Source organism: Corvus brachyrhynchos, unplaced genomic scaffold (genome assembly GCF_000691975.1).
Source record: "Corvus brachyrhynchos isolate BGI_N302 unplaced genomic scaffold, ASM69197v1 scaffold140, whole genome shotgun sequence".
Classification (NCBI taxonomy): Eukaryota; Metazoa; Chordata; class Aves; order Passeriformes; family Corvidae; genus Corvus; species Corvus brachyrhynchos.
Window position 1 is genome coordinate 182,022 of NW_008235809.1, and position 22,148 is coordinate 204,169.

The 22,148-nt window shown below is 39.5% G+C and overlaps 1 protein-coding gene across 1 annotated transcript in view; it reads left to right on the top strand.

Moving 5' to 3' along the window:
• NPR3 (natriuretic peptide receptor 3) overlaps window positions 1-8,213 on the top strand; it is a 44,657-nt gene extending 36,444 nt beyond the window's left edge. Inside the window, exon 8 of the mRNA XM_008629047.2 lies at window positions 1,282-8,213. Coding sequence (XP_008627269.1) covers window positions 1,282-1,393 — 112 coding nt within the window. The 3' untranslated portion in view covers window positions 1,394-8,213. The remainder of the gene's footprint in view (window positions 1-1,281) is intronic.
• The last annotated feature ends 13,935 nt before the right edge of the window (window positions 8,214-22,148 follow it).

The following is a 22,148-nucleotide window of genomic DNA, read 5'->3' on the forward strand; positions in this document are numbered from 1 at the left end:
GGAGCTTCTGTACCTTTTAAACTGTGAATGTACCTTCTGATTATGTCTCATTTGGAGCTGTAATTGTCATAAATGAGTATGCAAGTACAGTTTTGAGTGTGTCTGCAACCAGGTAAAAGATCTGGGTAGTAGTTCTGATACGTAGCTTTGACAGGATTTTAACTTAAACCCCTGTATATCTAAAATCTGGACCTGTCTTTGTGCAAGAGCTGCTGCTGTGCATGCTCTGAACCCATGGAAGGGTCTGACTTGAAAATGCATAAAGAAAGTATGCATTTTCAAGTTGTTTTAGAGCTTATTGATACAGATACAAGTATCTAGGGAATATTTTCAGAACTTTTAGGTCTCCACTTTCTATCCAGGCATGTTGCCTGAATCAAAACCTTGGTGTTGTGAAAATCTTTCTTCCACTGCTGCATACCTAGCTCTGATTCCTGCTACACGTGCTGGTGGAGCAGAGCTTTCCTTGGCATACAAGGTTTTTGCCATGCATCTCCACCAGCAGTACAAGCACATGGGGCTAGACTAATGCCCTTGTGAAAAATTTGTCGTGAAACTGAGTAGAAGCATAAATATATAAAACGTAAATGTGAATCATCTGATGATTTTTTGGGGGGAGATTTGGGTACTAAAGGGGAAGCTGAAAGGGATTGTTTGACATACAAAGTAGCATTGCAGAATTCTTCAAAAGACCCTACAGGAAGACACACAGGAAGAGCTGTGTCTGATGCATGAGCATTTGTGTTTATTTCTTATCTGTCCTCTACATCCCGCTTCTTAATTCATCGTGTTACCTCCTCTGACATTACAAACATAGTAGCTTTCTTAGAGGGAAATGGGAAGATTAGTTAGTTAATACATAGTTTCAGTGAGAAACGCAGCTGAATAGTCAGATCTGTTGTTTGAACTTTCCAGAAAGCTCCCCCCAACCCAGCATAGTGAAAAGAAATTTGGCTTTGATCAATATAAAGCAGTGATGTGACACAGTTCACATGACACTTCACAAAAACTCCTAATCACTTAGATCAGAAGTTTTCAAAGAAGCAAATGTCCGTGCCTTAGTGCTTTGAGACTGCCATGTAGAAATTAACAGGCATTCTTGAGCCTGGGTAAAATGTTCTGAGGCAAGCTACTTTAATCTCTGACCAGGGTTTCACATTCTGCCACGTTTCATTTTTCAAATGGCACCCAGCTGTCCCCTACAGGCATTCTTCATAAGGGAAGTCTGTTAGCCTATAGCTGCAGAAGGATTTCTCATTCTGTTCCTCTCCTTTCATGCAGAAAGAAGTACAGAATAACTATTGAGAGACGAACTCGACAGGAGGACTGCAACATGGGGAAACATCGGCAGTTACGTGAAGACTCCATTAGATCTCATTTTTCTGCTGCATAAGGAAGATGATGAAAAAGAATCCCATTCTTCTTAGGGAAAAGAAAGAATCATAGAAAAGGACACAACCAAAGACATCAGTGTAAAAAGAAGAGGCTCTTGAGGAAATCACTCTTTTAAGCAGTAATTTTGTCTTAATTTCTTTCAAAAGCTCAGGAATGATTTACTAATCACATTATGCCGCATGGCCTTTCATCTCATGACAAAAGAAAATTATGCAGTTTGATGTTATAGGATGTACTTAATATGTAAAGACAGTATTTCCTAAGGCATGTATAAAGGCTAGCAGATCTCGGTTCAGTTGATGGGGAATGCCTCATTCTGTTCCTTTTTTTTGTTTGTTTAGCTTCTATCACCTCCTTCCATATTTGCATCTCACCCACGGGTATCAAATATGGTTTCAGAGGCACAGGTTGCTGTCAAAAGGGGAAAAAGGGATTCATTTGGGGTATGATCCTGCATCACTGAATCACTGTCGTAACAGGGGATATGACATTTGGTGTACGGGCCTTAGTTCTGGGGAGGGAACTGGCACTTGGTTGTAATTAACTCCACTGAGAAAGTCAGGCAGGTGGAAACGCACAGACCATTCTTTCCTTGTTGGTGTGGTATCACAGTCCAAAAGCACTGTTTCTCCCTCTTAGGTGGTGGGATTTAGGAAAAGCTCCAGTGAAGGATGAGGAGTTTCACAGGTGAGAAATAGTGACAGAGAAGACAATCAGGTCTCTGCAGAGGACTGGTTAATTCCTCAGTCTTATGTGTGTTTTGTCACATTCTTTCCTGTCCACTGCCACGACTTTTCAGAGGCGCAGATGTAGTCCATGTCAAGGATGCTCCTGTTCCCAGTGAAGTCAATGGCAAAATCCCGTTAACTTCAGTGAGCACAGGACTGCATCCGTAGCTGTAAATATGAAAGTGTTTGTATAGCTGATGCAATTCAAAAGGGGATTTTTTTTGTGTGTGTAAAAATGACATTCCATGCTACCATTTTATTTTTTAGTATATTTTTAATCTTGTATTTTTCTATTAAAGTATCTATTTTTGCTTTGGTAGGATTAAAAATTAAGGAAGAGGATGTTTTGATGACATATTTTTTATGATAGGAGTAATATGCAGGGAAAGTCAACAGCTGTAAATACATTTTAAAATCAGTATTTAGGGGAGGAGAAATGACTTTGTGGATCGTAACAGACTTTTTGCCCCATTTTTTTCTCCAGGCATGTGCAACATTCAAATAGTTACTTAAACAACACAAATGCAGTTATTGAATTGTCTATGTGAGGATCACCCTGATGCTGTAAATAATGCATTTTTCACATGTTAAAGTGTCCTTCAGAAGTCGGTAAGATTTAACTATCCATGTTAAACACCCAAGGAACTACCTTCAGGAATTGTGTGTTGAAACAGTGTTCTGGGGCTTACTTTAATCCTGATGCCCTCAGTATCCCTGTAACTTTTGCCATTTATTTCACCAGGAAAAAAACTGAATCTGTGATGAATTAGCTAGTGACAGGTTATTTTATACTAGACAAAGCAGAGCTTTGCACTTTCTAGTCAACAAATGGAAATGAACAGTACTTACTTTAAATGTGGTGAAGAAGACCCATGAAGGTATTGTTGGTGGGGAAGCAGAGCTATGACTGTGGTTCTAAGAGTGCATGAAATACTTTGGTTTATTCTATTCTGATTTCATAAGCAGAGCTTTCTGGTCTTAGCTGTTCAAGTTGGACTTGAAAGTTAATCTCAAAACTGGCTCTGAAGCCTGATGTCTACAAAACTTCAAAGCCCTGAAAAGCCAGAGTATCAATTTTGAGGCACCACTTTGGAGTACCGGGGAGTGAACAGCCAAAACTCACATGTTTGCTTTCTGATGCCTTTTATTTGTTGTGGGACAGGTTTTTTTCCTTATATTTCACTTCTTTCTTAGCATATGGAGGGGTTCGTCACCTGCCCTTGTGAAATACTGTCCTATGTCCCAGACAGAGGACAAAGCTTCCTGACTGTCAGGGCAGCTCCAGTACAGGAAGTAGATTTCCATCATCCCATTTCCCAGTCTGGGCCTGTGTGACATCTACAAAAGTGCTTTAGCCAAACCAGCACTGATCACTGGACAGTTTTCTGAAGTACTCTCCTTATTTCATGGGCACAGAGAAGAATGGTATTCCCTTTATTTCATGGGCACCAGAAGTAGGCTAGAGCAGCAGTCCTTCTGCTATGGACTTGGGGAGGAAAAAAGACCTCCTGATTAGTTTTTGGATTTTTTTTTTCTTCCCAGGCGGTTGAGTTTGTCTAGCCCCTGGGCATGCTTAAGGTTTGGGGGATTTTTTAGATACTTCCAAAGTGGTTTTGATCTGCTTCTGGTTTTGCAAATAGGCCTTTCAGTATTTTGACTTTCTTTTACCCACTTGATTACTCTGTCACAGAAAAAAAGGCAGGGAAAACTTTTAAATGTGTAGACGAAAGAGGGTATGATTTGAAGCATAAGCTTTTTTTGAAATTATTTTTGTTGTGACTTGCTTTGCAGTATGAACTAGTGCTCAAACAGTGACTAGTTTGGCATCAAGGTAGTTGTGTAGATGTGCATTTTTCCTGTGCCATGCACAGTTGAGTCACACCAGAAGACAGGAGATCTGGCTGGGACAGTAAATTCTTCTGACAGTTTATTTATTGTGTCATTTTATGATAACTATAAAAAAAAAGTATAGTGAAAGGTCACTTCTAATTAAAAAGTAGTAATTCTGATCCTTGGTTTTATGTAGGGTTTTGAATCATGACCTCAATAAGTGTTTTTATGAGGTCTCTGCTGGTGGGATGCTCACAGAGGCTTAGCCAAAACTGTACATCCCAGCACCTTCCAAGAAACGTGAACCTTCTTTGCACCGTAGAGCATTTTAGATCAACGGGCTTTAATGTTTGCAAATTGATGCACACAAACATACGCGGTTTTCCCATGGAAGTGTGGAGATCATTTAAGACATTTCACATAAGTAGATTCCTTCATAGCATAAATAAACTTGCTCTTCTTAGCTGCCTTTCACATCCCTAATGCTAATAGTTCCCAGGTCTTCCATGGACCATAGATCAGAAGCTGCCTAGAGTTTAGATTATTCGGCAGAGAGATTCTTTACTGGCTAATGCACTTTTCCTTTCTGGTTCATCTGCATTAGCTCAATGCCACAATGTTTAGGCTCTGAACTCTGTAAGGGAATGTCTAATCAAAATAATAATAATTGATGCTCTTTGAAAGAGGTTTCAAAACCTACATTTTTGGCTTCAACAAATTGCCGGTATTACAAACATTCATCTGTATTACAGAGAAGCACAAGGAGACCCTTGACTCAGCTCAACACTTCAGAACACTCTTAAAATATGCTCAACTTCAGCTTCTAAGTGTTTTGCTCACTTGGGACCAAAGGGTATGATCCTGGCCGTGGCTGAACCAAAGGGAAATTTGCCATGTGCTTGAATATAAGAAAGGCTGGCCCTGTAGGCCACATTTATTGCTACATCTTACAGTTGGGCCTGTTAAATTGAAATTGAACTAGTGGCTTCATACTCTGTTTGTCAAAGTTTGACAAATTCTGCTAATTTAGTATTTATTAAAATTACTAAATAATGGTCAGCTTAATATCTGATTCACCTCAAAATCCTTTTCCTGAGGGTTCTATGACAGTTTTCCTGCCTTTTTACCCTCATAACTTCAACATCTAGGTTTCCACTGCAAGTGACAAAGATGAAGCAGAGCTTTCAACAGTATCTGTGATTTAGTTCCCTGAAACCCATCAGAGCCAGATGTCTAGGTGCTTTGTCCTGGGCCACTGGTAGTTCTGGAAGTTTTGTGTGTCCTGAGTTGTCTGAGACGACCACTATCATCAGTTAATACCAGTTCCTGCTCTAGTGTGCTTCATTGAAGACCACACCCAGCTCAGCTCTGAAAACATTCCGTCTTTGGTAAACCTTGTGATTGGGAGTGGTCTGCACCTTGGAAGATTGTGGCCAGAATTTACTTCATTAAAGAATTGCATTAATTTCTGAAAATAAATCATGTTGATCTATTTTCAATTTGTTCTTAAGCAATGCACCATTGAATTATTGGAAGTATTTGGTTGGGTTTTTTAATGGAGAGTTATTAAAGGTGTAGCCAGTGCTTTGAAAACATTTGTGCTGGACAAAATAAAAGTGTTCTCCCAGACAACATGTTTTACTGGGAGGTTGATCTCTGATTCATTTTTTGGCTTAGAAATGCAATCACACTCTCATTAAGCTGACAAAAAAACCTTCTTACTGATTCAGTGGAAGTAAACTTGGGCCCTCATTGGTGTGTCCTCAGGCTTGAAGCAGTTCAGAGTTTCTCGGCTTTGCACTAGAACAGGCTGCATCAGCCTTAGCTGACCTTGGCTCCAGCGATGTTTTCACCTCATGAATGCCATAATGCTCCTGGAGATCCAAGAATAGACATCAAAGACAGGAAGCTAATAGTCCTGGTCATAAATTTCTTTGGCAATTCAGTCCACCTTTTCCGGACCTGAAGACAGTTCCACATCCTTCACTGCCCTCCTCTGTGCTTCAGAGTGGAGCCATGTAGCCATTCTGGTTCTTTCAGTAAAGCAGTAAAGGTTGTTTTTCCTATTTTCTCCCAGAGTAGAGTGAACAGTCTTTAATTCCCCATTTTTTTTCATGGTCTTTTGTCTAGGTTCAGAAGTACTTTGAAAAGAGGACAGCCATTTTCCATCATTTAGTCAGAAATGCTCCTTCTTCACTGAGGGTGTTGGCTTTTATGTAATTTCAGACATGGTTCATTGCTGCCACACTGCTCAGCTGTCAACACACCTCATGTTGGCCCATGGCCACGCCAGCCACTATTAGAGTTCTAGACCTAGAATTGCCTGTTGGGGATTTTTTATCCCTATTGTTGCTATAAAATGATGTCAAATCTAGCAACCACCTTCCCCACAGCAGGGCACAGGCGAACAGATACACAAGTTTCTAATGGTACGTTACCTTTTCTGCTGGTTAGCAACATACCTAGTAACTCACCTCACAGCAGTGAGCCATAAAGGGACAAATTTCAAAGAGTGTGTTTTGAAGGAGTCAGTTTTAGCTCTTTTTAGAAACAAAGAAATACAGGAGTTACTTCTTGAAATGTATTTTTAAGGACATGCTGGGAAGAGTTTTGCTTTCAGATATGTTGTGTGTGTGTCACCTCTCCTCCCCCCCTTTCCTTCTTGCTGTTGAAAGCACAAAAAGATTTGTGTGTGTGTGAAACCTTTCAAGTGGAAGAATGGAAGAGTTTGCACTGTGCATACCCCTGCTTAGAGGCAGAATCAGATGGCTTGAGGGCTGAATTGTTTTCCATTCTCAGATACCTTTTAACATCTGAGCTCTGAGACTGATGAAAAATGATTGCTGAAATTAAAACAAATAGCTGTTTGTGAGAGACCTCAGACCTGGCTGTCTACAGGGTCAGCAAGCTGTGCAGCAGACATTGATGGTATCTGTTCTCTTCTTAAGAATAACAATAGAAAGCCTGAGCACTGTAGTTTGCCCCAGTGAAGCCTCAAGTCTGTCATAAATGCAGCTCTCCCTTTATCTCAGGCATAGAGGAAGAAAGGAAGAAGGCTAATGTTAGACTTTCTATGAAGTTACTGCTGGTTTTGATCAAGAAGATAAGGCTGCCACAGTTTTGAGGCTTTCTTGGGCTAGTGTTTAATTGTGTCCAGTGTATCACTATATAGACTTCTATTATTCCATTACTTCTTCCAGAATTTACCTTTTAGAAGGTCCTAACTGACATACAACAAACTTGCAGTGTAGAAAACTAGCAAAAAGGAGAGGCTTACAGTTCCCCAAAATCTCTCACTAACCACTAAGTTAATATTCTTCATCAAAAGCAAATTATTCTGAATAACCTGACACTTAGTTTGTATCTTAAGCTATATTCAGAAATCTTAGGTGGATTCATTAGATGAAAAATCTTTGAAAGGTTAAAACCCACTCTGTGTGAACTGTTCCTTGGTGTTTCTGTCATGTGAATGTTTCTAGAGGACACTTGAGCAAGCAAAAGAAATGTACCAAATCGGTATTTAAAAAAAAAAAAATCTTGTTTTAGGGGTTTCTTTTGTAATCTCAACTGGTATGCACAGGGAGCATGCAATTCTGTCCCCCAGCCCCCAAGTGTAAACAGAAGTTTGGCTGATGTTGTGCATTAGCAGCAGGCACAAGGGGCACAGCTATGCTGCTTTCTACTTGGGGATGATCTGGACTTCTCTTTCTCTCAGAAAGGAGAGTCTTTACTGTGCAGGTCCGAAAGTTCTGAGAAAACTTGGAGAGGCAGGATGAAGGCAGTGGGTAGAATTTGCCATGTTTCTTGTGCATAAGGTGTAACAATCAAAAACTAACAGGACTTGGGAGAGACACTGTGGACAGGAACTTTGTCCCCTTTTTCATGGTGATACTGTTCCCTATTAATGGAAAAAAAACTGGACAACAGAGAAACCTAGTGCCAGTCTAGCAGAAAACAAATTGAAAGCTGCACAGTATATTGTACTGATGTAAGTAGAACTATTTGCATATAATGTAATTTTATTTATTGTTGTTTTTGTGTAGAGGAGAGTGCGTATTCATGACTGTGGATATAACCTTTGTTTATTTGTGTAATGTATTTTATTTCTTCTATGACTTGGTCACTTAAAATATCTACATTCACTGGTGTCCTTTGACTTTTTATTCTGTGCATTTTCTTTCACACTTTTTAAAAATGCAAGAATATCACATAATCTAAATTGTAACAAAATGTTTCCATTAAAGACATAGGAATATATTATCCCTGTTTCTGTGGTTTCTTTTGTCATCTATTTACTACATCCTTGGTCTGTTTCACATAGGAGGGTACTGTCAGATGGTACAGAGTTAATAACAGGAGGGTTATTCTTGATCTAAGACACTGTATAAACCATTGACTTTAATGATAATTAGCAACTGATTAAATCAGGAATCAGTCTAACCTTTCTTTGGGAAGAAAGTTCCTCAGTTGCATTTTAAGATCTGGGAAAGGTTTTAATCAGTGAACTCCAGATGAACTTTGAATACTTTTGTATTTATTCCCAGTTGTCTAGAAATACAAATAATCATGAACCAAATTATTTAAATACATTGGAACCTTAACTAGTAAGCATTATTTTTTATAGCCTGCAGAGGGGCAAAACTTACATATTTCACAAAGCTACAAGTTCATTTCTTTGCAGCAATCTTATCAAATTTGGGGAATTTGATTCTGTTTCTTTCCTGTGTTATTAAATACAGTCTTCACATTATCCTGTTTTGTCTAGCCTTCTGCTTTCTGTATGCATGTGTCTCTTGGAGCAATGTTGCCAGATTTAAGATCTGTGCTTGAGAGTATTCCAGGCCTTTATAAGCTGAAATAACTGGAAATGAGTGTGAGGAAGAAGTGTCTGATCACACTTGTATCGAAACTACAAATACTGAGAATTCACTGGAGAGTTGATGGAGAGACAGAAACATCCTCTGGGTTAACTATGGATCTCTCTACAGCCCAAGAAAGAAAAAAAGCAGAGTAAAAACACGGATTTGGAGAGGCCCATTCAGTTAGAGGAGGGTTAAACTAATACCTAGTAGCAGTGCCTTTCACTGGTAAATCTCTAAATATTTCACTATATTTAATAAGCTCAACACTGAAAAAAAAACCAAAACAAAAAACCAGGTTGTACAGCTGATTAAAGTCCAAAGATATTAATCTCCTGGAATTGTAGATCAGACTCAAGTTTATTTTAAATCTACCTCCTCGTAGATACACTGATATGCATATTGTACAAATAAAAATTACTATTTCTCCTGCTTTTCCTTGATGCTTATGCTTTTGTCTTCATCCCATTACAGACAGGAATTCTTCGGAAGTACCTATCAATTTTCCAGTATTTCTGTATAAAACATCGTAGAAAAAAAAATGTGCAAATAGTCTTTTGTGTTCTAGATAACTGCAGTAACCATTTAAGATGTTCTGTGAACAAAAGTGAACATTTTACATGACACATCTCCAGTCTCTTCAAGCAATTTAAGATTCAGGTCAGGGTAAGCTAAAGATTAGTGTACTAATATTTGCTAATTTTCTAAATTTTCTAGAGCTGAGAGTGGTAATGGTTAATGCTTTACCCCTTCGTAGGGATACCTTTTCGGGGTAGACAGCAGGAAGACAGACTTTTGACATCTTGCCTTCATTGACAGCAATGGAAAAAAAATCTCGTTAGCTTTTCTAAAATGAAGTTTTCACTCAGGTTTGGGAATATTTTCACTCAGGCGTGAGAGATCAGTGACTGAATTTATGTTCAGTGTATGACCCTCAGTCAATCTATCATTACCTTCATAGTGACAGGACTGTCTTCCACTGTCACTAGGTTGATTTTTTTTTAATAGCTTATCCTTCAAAATAAATGTTTGAGACAGGTGTGATGAATTTTGTACAGGTATACATACATCAAAGTTTATGAAACTGTTCATCCAAACATGTCAGGGATCCCTTTGTCAGAGAGCATCAGCCAGTCTGACAGGTAAAAATACCATTTGGCAAAATTACTTAAAGCAGTTGATCTTCAGTGGTAGAAACTTCTGGATATCATTTTAGATACCCTGAAACATAGCTGGACACATTTTTGTGGCTTTCTTTTGAAACTATTTCTTGAGGAACATTCATCACATTTCTGAAAAATTGTGGTGGCATTTGAGCCAAATCTTGGTCTTGAACCTCAGCCAATGTTTTATTGAGTTGAAAGAGCACTGCCAATAAGAAGTAATTGTACAACTGACAGAACCTCTTTTCTTTCCTCTTAGGAATACCATAATTTACAGTCTGTAAAGCCTATATGAGCCAGGAAGGGTCTCCCTGTATACATATGCTACTCTTGGTAAGTCTTCCTGTGTCATTTTAGGGTTGGTTTGATGGTCTTTAGTCCTCTGCCTCAGAAAAAAATAATCATATTCCCCTTGCTATAAGTAAGTACTCTGCCCAGTTAGTTGTTCTGGCAGTGTGACAGTTTATTATCAGTGTCTGTTACTTCTTGATGCTGCCATTTAATTCAGACGACAAATCCCTGCTTTCAAGTTTTTAATACCTGTGTATATAGTTCAAAAATAAGCTGATGGCAAAAATTGTAACTGTGGATTTATAATTGTCCAGGACAGGGGACATAGGAAGCTCATGTCTGTGTAAGCTCTGTTTTTTTCCCACCTGCATTTCTGTAGTATGAAAACAGACAATGTCCCCAGCTGCTCACAACATGAACACTTCCAAAGACAAACAACCACTACTGTGCTGCCTGTAAGCCAACAACCTTCCCCTTTTGGGGTCTAGCAGGCTAAAAGCACACTTAAACCATATAAAGCATGTAGGAGAAGTGGTGCTTGTGCCTCTTCGTCTTGTCTTGCCTAGAGCAGTAGTGATGTGATTGGAGGAAAACCAGCATCCTGCATTTGGATGAGGTGTAGAACTGCAGTCTTCCTGCCTCCTAAGAGAAAAAACATTAATGCTATTTGTAGAACAGTGTGTACTCAATTTACTGTTGCATAAAAAATGAGAATGCCTCAGGTGAAGGCATTTAAAAATAATTTTCCCATAATGTACATACCTAGACTACCAGACTACAGCAGACATTTCTCACTTTTTATTTCTCTTGCTGCAGCAAAACAATTTTTTATCATTATTTAACCTTCAAAAGGGAGGAGTGAGAAGACAGACTACACTGTAGCACATGGGCCATTTTGACAGCAACATGGATTTAAATCCCTCTTCAACCCTTAGAGAAGAAAAATTTGCTACAGCCCTAGTAACTAGTATTTGTTAAAATGACAGTTTTAGGAGCAGTCCCTCTGAGTGCGACTTAACGTGTCCTGGCCAAGTTAGATGCCTGAATCAAGGACTGGAATAATGTCTCTGATATCTGAAGAGGGAGGACCCTGCTGTCATAATGAAGAATTTCAGATAGTGAGAAAGTCCTCGCAGCACTGTCTGTCACTGACCTTGCACACATGTATAATATGTCCCTGCTAAACAGGATCGCCAGTAACCATTAAGCTGGAGCTTTGCTTGGGCAGCGTTAAGGTGTGGAGTACCCCGAGACTCCCCTGCAGTACTTGGCTCCATGTGCAGGATGGAAGAATTCACAGCCCCTGACTAAATCCTTCTGTGCAAGATTTCTTCAGAACAAATGAAGGGATCCCACTTGCTCCCATTTGATTACTGCATGGGATATATCAATTGAAATAACAGCTCAAGAAATACCTTTCTTTCTTAAGAAAAAATACGTAAAGAAGTATCTCTTGTGCTCAGACATCAAAGGAACCAGTGCAATAAAAACAGATTGATAAATCCCTCAAGTAAGGGGGTACAAAAAGCACAGCAACAGCCTGATGAGTACAGGAAATTAAACTGGAGGACTTAGGCTACTGGGTAATGACTAGAAAAAGGCATATTGTAGATTGAGATGAGGGCTTTAGTCTCTGTTCTCAGGATAGATTTACCAGAGCGGAGGATTGGCCAGTATCCAACCTCCTACCCTCCTGGGATAGAGAGAAATGGGGCTTTCTGCTGGGTCCTGGGCAGTTTCAGGGAAGAAATAACGGAGCCTGTCAGGAAGGCACCAAAAGGTTTAAAGAATGCAGAGTAGTCTCTGCCTTTTTGCATGCCTTCTTAAACAGAAATAAACCTCAGAACCACCTGGGATTCACCCAGCACCAGTTATAAATATGAATAACGGAGTAAAGACATCAAACAAAGGAAAATGCAGGCTATGCATCAGGAAAAATTGTGTAAGACTGTGATCTATTAGCCCTCATGCACTCCTCCCAAAGGGGGTGGAGGTGGAATTTCTATTGCTCAAAGTATTAAAACCCCAGGCCCTGGGGAGGACCAATTCCACACTGACTGGAGGGAGGATGAGGTGATTTAATGGGTGGTCATTTCCACCTTCAAATCTCTTTTATGTACATGCCAGGGTGCCTTTAGTGACAAGCTGCAGTTCAATGCCAGAGCTGAAAGCAGCCTGGACACAGCTCGAGAGAGTGATTCAGAAGAAGTAGACAGGAAAGGAGGTATAGAAAGAGGGGTGGGGGTGTTAATTTAACTGAGACAAGCCAAAGTGCATAAAAAATTTTCCAGTTCAGTTTGGGATGGGAACTGAGGCTGAAATGAAGGAAGAGTGGTTAAGTGATCCCATCATTACTTAAATATTTATAGACACATGTCACATGGCAGTGGCAAGTATGTTAAAGTCTCATTAGCTTGCTTTCCTTCGTCAAGGCCTGAAAAATTATTACCAATATTAAGGGTTTCTGCCTTGGACACAGGTACTGCTGCTCTGTAACCCCTCACCTGGGTCTGACGAGGGGAAATTCTTTCTCTGCCTGAGCTGCAGCTGAAACAAAAGTTTCCATCAACACCAGCACCAAACACTTAATTTCCTCCTCCCTACAGCTCCCCCTTCTCTGCCAAGGAAATAAAAATGAAAGAGAAATAACCTTTCCTAATCATGAATGTCTGCATAAGAGATTATGTTTTATTTCGCCTCTTTACATTGTCAGTTGTTTCTATAGCCACTCCTTTCATTACTTGTTTTCACTTTGCCATTTTTTCCCTCTGTTTCCTCCATCACCCTCTCCAGTTCCTCTACTCCACACCTAACCTATGTCCTTCCTTCTCCTGCCGGTTTTCCTAAGTGCTTTCCTTCTCTTTCTTTAATGCCATTTTTAGAATTGTTGTTGACGTACTTTAAAGAGCCCCCCTGGATTGTATACTCCTGGAGGAAAAGCGCCAGCCAAGCTGGAGGCCTGACGCAACAAATCTCAGTCCCAGGAGTCTTTCCACTGTGTCCCCCAGGCTGTGCTGAGGAGTGCTGCATCCTGCTCTTTTGTCACTGGCCTGCTCCGAGTGTTGCTGTACCCCCTTAACTGCAGTAGGGACTGATCCTGAGGGAGAAAGTAGCTTTCTCTGCTTCTGTGGGGCTCTGATTTTATTTCTGGCTCACAGCAGAAATACAACTAACTATGAAAAACTCCATTCCTTCAGGGGACATTGCTTCTGTCACCTGTCCATTCATGGATATCAGACAGTGTCATGATTTATTTCTTTCTCATAAAAAACAACACAACTTTCCTTAGGATATTTTTATTTTTATTTACTAGATATAACTGGCTTTGCTCTGATTTATCAGATTGTAAGAATGATCAAAATCCAACTGCAATATAGCAGCAATTGGATTTTGATCATACAGACCACCCGTTGGAAATAAAGTTTATTGTTTGTCAAACAAACATCATTAGGAGGCTGTGTCCTGCTAGAACACGATGTACCTGATTTGGCAGACTAATGTTAACAGGACAGGTACCTGGTTTACTAAAGGAGTGGTAAGGAATGGGATTATGCACTCCAGGAGTTTGTCCATCAGTGGGAACGTTTGAAACAGTTGTTTAATTTCAACTGTGTTTGATAGAAGGGGATGAGTCTTAAAGATACTTGGGATTCAGAGATTTCATGCAAATGGTGACTAAGTACAGGGAGGTGGTAAGAGTGGGAAGCAGAGAGAAACAGCCAAAGGTCTCTATTAATGGAAGGAATCAAAGCTGGGTTCAGCATTTATTATCTCTCTTGTCCTGGTGCTGGCCAGGTCAAATCCAAGCACTGAGCTGGTGGTCAAGCAGCCATCCCAGGCTGATTTCACAATAACAGTTTTGAATGGTAGTGTAAGTTGGAGTCATTATTTTTCATTTGGCATTGAAATAAACAGAGGAAAAAGACAAGGAAAGGCAAGGATAAACATTTTTGCAAAACACTTCTAGAACGCTAATGAGCATTAAATCATTTCTACAGCGGTTTGCAAATCAAAGGAAACAAGGAAGAAACCCTCCTAAGTTTGTTAGATTGGGAACAAGTACTATTATTTTGTTTTTCCACTACTATCTGGAATTTTCCTTCTTCCTAACTTTATCATTTTTACCTTACGTTTAAGCCTATGCAAAGTGTGATTTAACACAGGAGACAGAAAAACAGAGAGGTCTGTTTTTCAGTATCAGGAGCGTCTCTGTTGTGGAAAGTTGTCAGCTCCCAAACATTGTCTACACTGCATAGATCTGTGTGCTTTGGCAGGTTTATAGCTCTGAATCTAACTCCCCAGAGACCTGTTGCAACTTGTAAACCCATAAGGAATTTTTCAGGCCAGTTCTAAACCTAATTCATTCACTTATGGGAACAGTTTCATTATAAGAGTTTTAATAGAGATTTTCAAATGATTGTTTTTCTTTGTCATTCTTGCAGTGACAGTGATTTGAAACATGGAAAAAAGATTTCTGAACCAGGTCTGGATTTCAAGGTAGAATTGCTAAAACTTCGGGGTTATTATCTGGGATGCAGAAAAACAGAACAAAAAAGTATTGCAGCATTTGTTCTTCACTTTTTACTTGGATTTATTTCTAAGTGCACTTCTTGCCCTCTAGGTCAAATGCTTATATCAGCTGTACAGTTGGACAAAACAATTCTAACTGTAAAGGGCAAAAAAAGTGAACCAAGTAATCACCAGATGAAACATTTTATTTTATATTTAGCAGTAGACTTCCAATAACCTGAAATATTTTGGTGTTTTTATTTGTTCCCTGCTGGGAAAACAACCTGGTTTCATTTAATTTTGGTCTGAATCTGTTTCTCTGTCTGCAGATATTTTCTTATCACTTAATTAATTACTAATGAAGAAAAAGCACAAATTGGGCTGTATATTACAAGATCATTTAATCCTACTCTTTCATTGAATGTTAAAATATTCCAAAATTTTCAGGGGAAAAAGAATCGGCTTCTTTTTCAACTAGAGATTGTGCAGGAAGTCCCATTTGTATGAAAACTTAGCTCAGTAAATTACTTTACACTTTGTCCCAGGATTATAGCTTCTTTGTATGCTTAGTTTGCTTGGCTGGATCTTTTATCTGTTCTTCACATCAGTGTTTTCCAGTTTTCCTCTCTTACTCTTTCATGTTTTCTCTCTCCATTCTGTAGGACCTTTTCTTTGTAGTCTTAAAGCCACAGATACCAATTGTTTTTCCAAAAGACACATCAAATCTCGACTGATTCCTGAATACCAGGAGTAAATTGCGAATTATTTCCCCCACTATTCCAGCAGGATCCTTCTGCACAGAGATGGGGCTTGCATTCAGTGTAGACGTATTTCATGACAGAAAGAGGATATTTTGGAAAAGTTTAGGGACATTGTTAGAGTACAAGCTTTGCCGTACTCTGACAATCCCTTGGGCTACTGCAACTAGAAAGCAGAGACCCTGCAGTGCAGCTCTGTGCCTGCCCAGGGTGAGAGGAGATGGTGATTTACTGATGCAGCTGATGCTTTCGCAGCCCTGCAGAGCTCCAGCATACCTGGAGCTCTGCCTCACTGGGACCATGAGCAACTCTGGGATCAGCCTCTGGAGGACTGGCTGCCAAATTATTCAAACAGCATTGTATGAAGCACATTTCTGATAAAGTATTTACATACTAGTTTATAGTGTTTTCATGTAACCCATACTTCCTCCTATTCAGCTCTGGTTCATTTACCCTGTCCACATCCACAGTGAGTAAGAGTGTCCAGAGACAGTGTGATTACATCTGTTTTATCAATATGCACCATTCTGTGGAAATGGGAGCAGTAATTAAAATTAAATTATGCCGCTTTTCCCCTTTGAAATAATTGATGAAAAAATAATCTAAAACTATTATCTTAACCTTTTGCTAATATCGCTGTGAACCCTTGGTTTAAGGTCTCTTTATTTAACTGTTTAAAAGAGGAAATGATAACAAATGTTTCAAGGATCATTGTTCCCAAAGATGTAGGAACTCTGTCTCCAAGCAAAATACTTCACCACTTCTTGTTTACAAGAGGTATTTTCTGATCTTCTTTTCTGGTCTGAAAAGTTTCAAAACCTATGTTAAAGAAAAGCAGAGGAGCACCTCTATGGAAGTCACCATAAAATCCTCCACTTGCATTGTAGCTGGGTTGATACAGCAATGCAAGAGAAGATTTGAAAAGTACCCAACAAGGAATTTTCTCATAGGACTACACTCTGGAGTACATAAGCACAAGGAAAGTCAGTAACACCTACCCAAGTTAAATTGCATTTAAGCTAGAGCCTTCTCTTATTGAGAAATACTAGCTGACATTTCTAATAGAGATTTTTGAAATTGAATTGAAATAAGTAATTTAATGCTGCAAAATGTTTGAAATTTGTTAACTACATTAACTTCTTTAAATAAGGAAAAAACCCCCTACAGATACTACTAACTGGTTTTTGTACAGTGCTGGATGTTATTTTTATCCACATTCTCTCCATGAAGTTGATGGAGCTGAGTGGAAGCAACGTGGCACGTGAGAGGAATCATCACTTTAATTTGATTTACTTATCAAGGCATGTCTAGGAACCTGCAGATTTGAGAGGTTTTGGTCACCAATCTTTAGTTTCAGAAATAGTACTACGGCAGCCACAGGAGAAGCAAGTGCTCCATGGGCTTTCCTGTCCTATGGAGTGCATGCTAAAAGAACTCAACACTTCTGGAAGGGATAGAGCTCTTGAAACCTCTAAGTATTACCAGTTGAAATGATTTTTAGGATTTATGCTGCTGATGTGGAGAGCATAACCTGGCCTGCAAAATTCAGTTGCTTCCTCAGTTTTCTGCAGCTGTCCTGGACAGTTGTTGACTCTGGTCTCTTATGGGATTTCTCTGTTGAATACTTTCTGACCATTGGACAAAAAGACCCTTGTTTAGCTGTGTTCTTCTTTGCAGTGAGAAGAAAATTCACTGTACCAGCTAGTTTGAGGAAATCTTGAGATGGAGAGAGGAAGAAAACTTTTAAAGAGGGTGATATTTAACATTTTTAAAGGTGAAGAAAACATGCGAGCAAAACTTCTGACCACTCATAGTCAGCATAAAAACTAAGGAACATAAATTTGTTTGGGGTTTCAGTTATTCCCTTTTGAAAGGCTGTAGTAATTAAGTGAAGTCAATAAGGTGGCTTGAAATAAGGTTTCATTTTTAAGCCTGGATGTGGATAATGGGTTAATATAGAAAAAGTTCTTTTGCTGTAGCTGGAAAAAGAAACCAGGGAGGCTGATGCTTACTGATGAGGGACATTATGACTTTTTTGATAGTGAGAAATGTATGCATTACTCAGGAGAAAGTAATAATGAGAAAGAACTTGAATTTTCCGATGGATCTTGTAATTTCATTGCATTTACCCTGTGTTCTACAGTGGTCAGATGGTTTAAAGAAAGCTGAAAGAAATCTCATGACATAAAGCCTTCCCAGAGGAGGAATTTCTCCCAGTCTGTATAAGTTAGTGATTATTTTGTGTCCTGAAGGAAAGGATTCATATATAAATGTAAGCAACAATTCCTTCTTTGAATTAATGCAGTTATCTGTCTGTGAAAAGATAGCATTTTCTATGATGGGTTTCCAGAATATTTCTGCCAGATATTCCTGAGCCTTGGGTAATTTTGAAAAGCAAATTAAAACCCATTATATAGTGAATCTGTGAAAGTGGGATGTGACACAATTTAAAAAATGAGCTCTTTGGACATTTTTTCTATGCTAAAACACCACAGTGGGTCTAGGTGAAGGTTGCATAGTACAGTGCACACCTAACATGAAGAGTAACTAAAGGAGAATTGCAGGCTGTACAAACCGTTCACAGCTTTCCTGAGAGAGGCACTTGAACACTGCAACAAACACAGCATGAAGCCTCAACAGTAACTCTGTCCCAGGGCAGGTCTTCAGCCGGATTTAGAGCTTTCACAAGAGTACATGGACATGAGGAAATGCATCTTGATTTTTGCCAGCGCCTTGTGTTGTAAAAAAAAAATCTGTCTAGCCATTCCAGGAGGAATTTTTGAGGTGATTATTTCTCACATAATTTGACAGTTTTTAAATGATTCTCACTTTCATGCAGGTAGAAGGAAAATGATAGTCAGGACAGCAAGCCATGCAACAGAAGGCTGACCCTGATGGTGTTGTCCTTAATAAAGCTGAAGTGCAAATCATTCCTCATAGAAAATATTTCCTGTCTGCTGGATGTATTCCCACAGCACTAATAGAGAGCTGGTATATTGCTGTAATTGAAAAAGCTTATGTTGTCTAGAAGGCTAGCTTTGTATAAAATGCAACACAGAACCTTTGCTATCAGATAACAGAAAATTCAGAAGTTAATCCAAACATGTCTGTGTTGCTTTCAGCTTAAAAATAAAGAAGTTTCATACATGGAAAAACTAACACATGCTGCTTGCCCTGTGCATTATGCTATGCTACCCTTTTAATAACCCTGACTCTCTGACCCTTTCACAAAATCACTCTTTGCTCTCTCATATTTACCTTAAAAAGCATTTTGTCATTCATTCTGATCTCACCCCATTTATTTTCCTCAGTATTTTCCCTCTTTCCCACCTTCTCTAATGCCTACTTATGCAGAGTTTAATGCTAGTTTAACTCCAGGTATAAATACTAAGTGTATGTCATATGCATCAAGTGCATATTAATTGCTTTCATATTTAGTGGAACTAGACACAAGTCATCCAGGCACCAGTTATGGTACACAGACTTCAGTGTATAGCTGTTTATCAGACCTGCTGTGTATTCATTCATGAATACTTAAAATGCAATCTATAGCAATTAGGCATACCTGTCTGTTTGTAGGGGTACTGATCTAAATCAACCCTAAATCAAATTGTTAAAAAAAACTCCTACCTCCTTCTCACGCAGAAATTTACAGAGTACTGATTAAAAGCTATTACCCTATAGTGCAGCCAAAAACTCCCTGTCTCAGGCAATGCAAACCTGACAACACATTTGCATATTTGCAAGCATCCTTTCCACTTCATTAAAAAATCTGAAGAGAAAAATTCAAGGGGTTTATGCTATGTCAGAAGGGGACTTCTGCAAAGTGTCTGTCCTCAAGAAAATCATAAATCCACCACTTTTGCACATTCCTAAGGTTGCTGAGTATAGTAAAATGGCTATTCTGTTCTTCCCTCTGATTTTGGTGCTTAATAACCCATTTCTGAGAGCTGGAAGCCCATGGTCCCTGAGTTTAGACACTGTGATTAGTACAGCAGCCACAGGCTCCCCAGTGCCTGAGCAAAACCCTTCACTGCATAACTTTCATTTCATGGGCAATCTGACTTAGAGGTCATGTCTTCACGGATGCACGATGGTGGAAGCAGACAGACACAGGCCTTGAAAAAGATCCAAATCTATTCATCTTTACTTCTGGTAGCACAAGTGATCTCCAAACCCAGACACACAATAAGCCATCTGTATATATTTGCCTGTTTCAGTTTCCTCATGCTTAAGCATTCTTTGGGGTTAAGTTATTCTTCTGAGGAGTTTAGTATTTTCTTCTTCCTACTGTACTTTGACTTTTCCTTCAAAGCACAGAGTTGAAACAAGTCCTTCCCTAAACTTACCCAAAATGCCCACTAGAAAAAAAGAGGGGCTTTTTAAGACTTACTTTACCTTGACAAGATAACTAACTGTATTTAATTTCTGTCTTGAGGCTCTCAGACATGCAGAACTAGTTTGTCCTGAGCAACAGTTCTCTGCAATGCTATTTGAATGCACAATCATCAAAAACTTCAACATATTATCATTACCTTCTATTATTATCCCTTTAAGGACTGCAAAATTCTTTCTTGGCATTGCTGCCAAGGTTTAACTTAGTAGGAAGGCAAAGGACAGCAGCAAAAGAAGTCAAGCACCACTTCCAAAATAGATGTTGCAAGCTGACCAAGTCCTGTGCATATGGAAATCTCATTTCACATGGACATTTTCAGTGACCTTTCTTGCTACCCTATTGCAGAAGTGATATTCTGCAATAGCTGCGTCCACATGGCCAGCTGTTTCCTACTTAATTTCTATAACAATGGCATAAAGACAGCAGGGGCCTATTTCTGGGCAGGAGTCCTGTGGTGTTTTTTCCAGATGGTGAGCTAGCTGTTTGTGTTCTGGATCTTCTCTTGCAACATGTTGTGACTGCACTGCAGGGCCAGCTGGAATCAGCCAGAACTGCAGCACTCATGGTCAAACTACACACTTCCACTGATTGATCTCCTTTTGGTGAACCAAAGCATTTTCAAGTTGCCATCAGTGGCCGTGAAGGGCCATCCATTCTGCCATGGCCCTAAGAGCCTCTCAAACAAAGAGGTTGACATCTCCACACTGAATGGATTTGTCTGCGGAAAACACACACCATTCTGACAAGCTCATATAGCAGCTCACACAAGGTGATGGCACCAGGAAGAAGATGAGAATACTAAGCAGGAATAAACTGTTTCTGAAATGAATTTGTTTTCTGAGCATAGGTAAACGATTGAACATGCTGGGGAACTGCACTGTACTGCAGATCTGTCATGCTTAGTGGGGAAAATAACAACACAAGAACTGTGATGATTTCTGTTCTTGGGATCTCTGCCATGCCAATCTTACAGATAGGGCACCAGCACAGCAGCATGGACATAAAAGGCATGGGAGATTCCTGGTGGTATTACTGCTTTTTCCCATGTGATTTTAATGGCTTAATGGCACCCATCTGCCTGTTCTTTGCCTGCTGTGCCAAGATGAAACATTCTAAAGAAATGTGGTTAAACAGATGTTTCTCTGTAGGTTTTGATGGCCTGCTTGCTCAGTATGGTAGCTTCTCCAACACCAGAGCCACATGGTATCCACTGAACAAAAGAGAGACATTGCTCCAAAATTCACAGGGGATACTCACGGTGTTTAAATTTTTGCTACTGTTTTGGAAAAAAAGACCTACCATTCCCCTTGCCCTTAAGCAAGAGTCCTGCACAGAAAGGTGTATTAGTCTTTCGTGAGAAACTACAGATTGATAGGGGAGTGTATTTAAGAGTTGGAGCAGGAAAAGAGTGCTTAAGTGGCTGACTGTGAACACTACCTCCCTTGTAAATGCCTGCTTGCTTGTTCTAGGTTGATGAGAACAAAGAAGACTGTTTTTCATGGAGGCAAAGAACAAGGTGTTCCCAGATGGCAACTGGCAATGACAACTAATTCAGAGAGCATTTGTGTTCCTAGATGGAACATCAAAATAAAGTGACTTTATTCCTCATATGCATCATATGCATGGGAATTATGCTTTTAGGGAAAATAGAATGACTTTTCACAGAACAGCATGTGTTAAATATATTGCTTTGGCAGTAGAGACCACTGTATGCACCGTATTTTGCTGATGTGTGTGAGGATCAGTGCTTTTATCAGCCCCTCATTGTGCATTCAGCCTGAGGTGCTTTGCCTTACAAGAAACAAATCAGATGTTAACAGCAACGTTGTTACCAATCAAACATCAATTGGACATGTAAAGTCTATACCCACTGAAAATAAAGAATAAAGATCTGGAGAGGGTCTGATTTTCTATCAGTTTCTTGATGAGTTCAGCAGCATAATGAAAACCTCATTTTCAAGCAGGTTATGTCCCATCCGCAGCAGCTCTGCCTGCCATGAAGGGAGCTGGAGACACACAGACAAAGGTGTGACAGAAAATCTCGCCTCTGAGCAGGCAGCATTCTCAACAATTCACGTTTATGACTGGATTGTTTCACTGCCTGAAACAATCTGAGAATTTTTCTCCTAGAAACCAGCAGTAATAAGTGCACTTGTATTTGCCTCTTCATCAGCTTCAAGAGCTTCCTCTGGTTGCCTCTGCCCTGTGGGTACTATTGT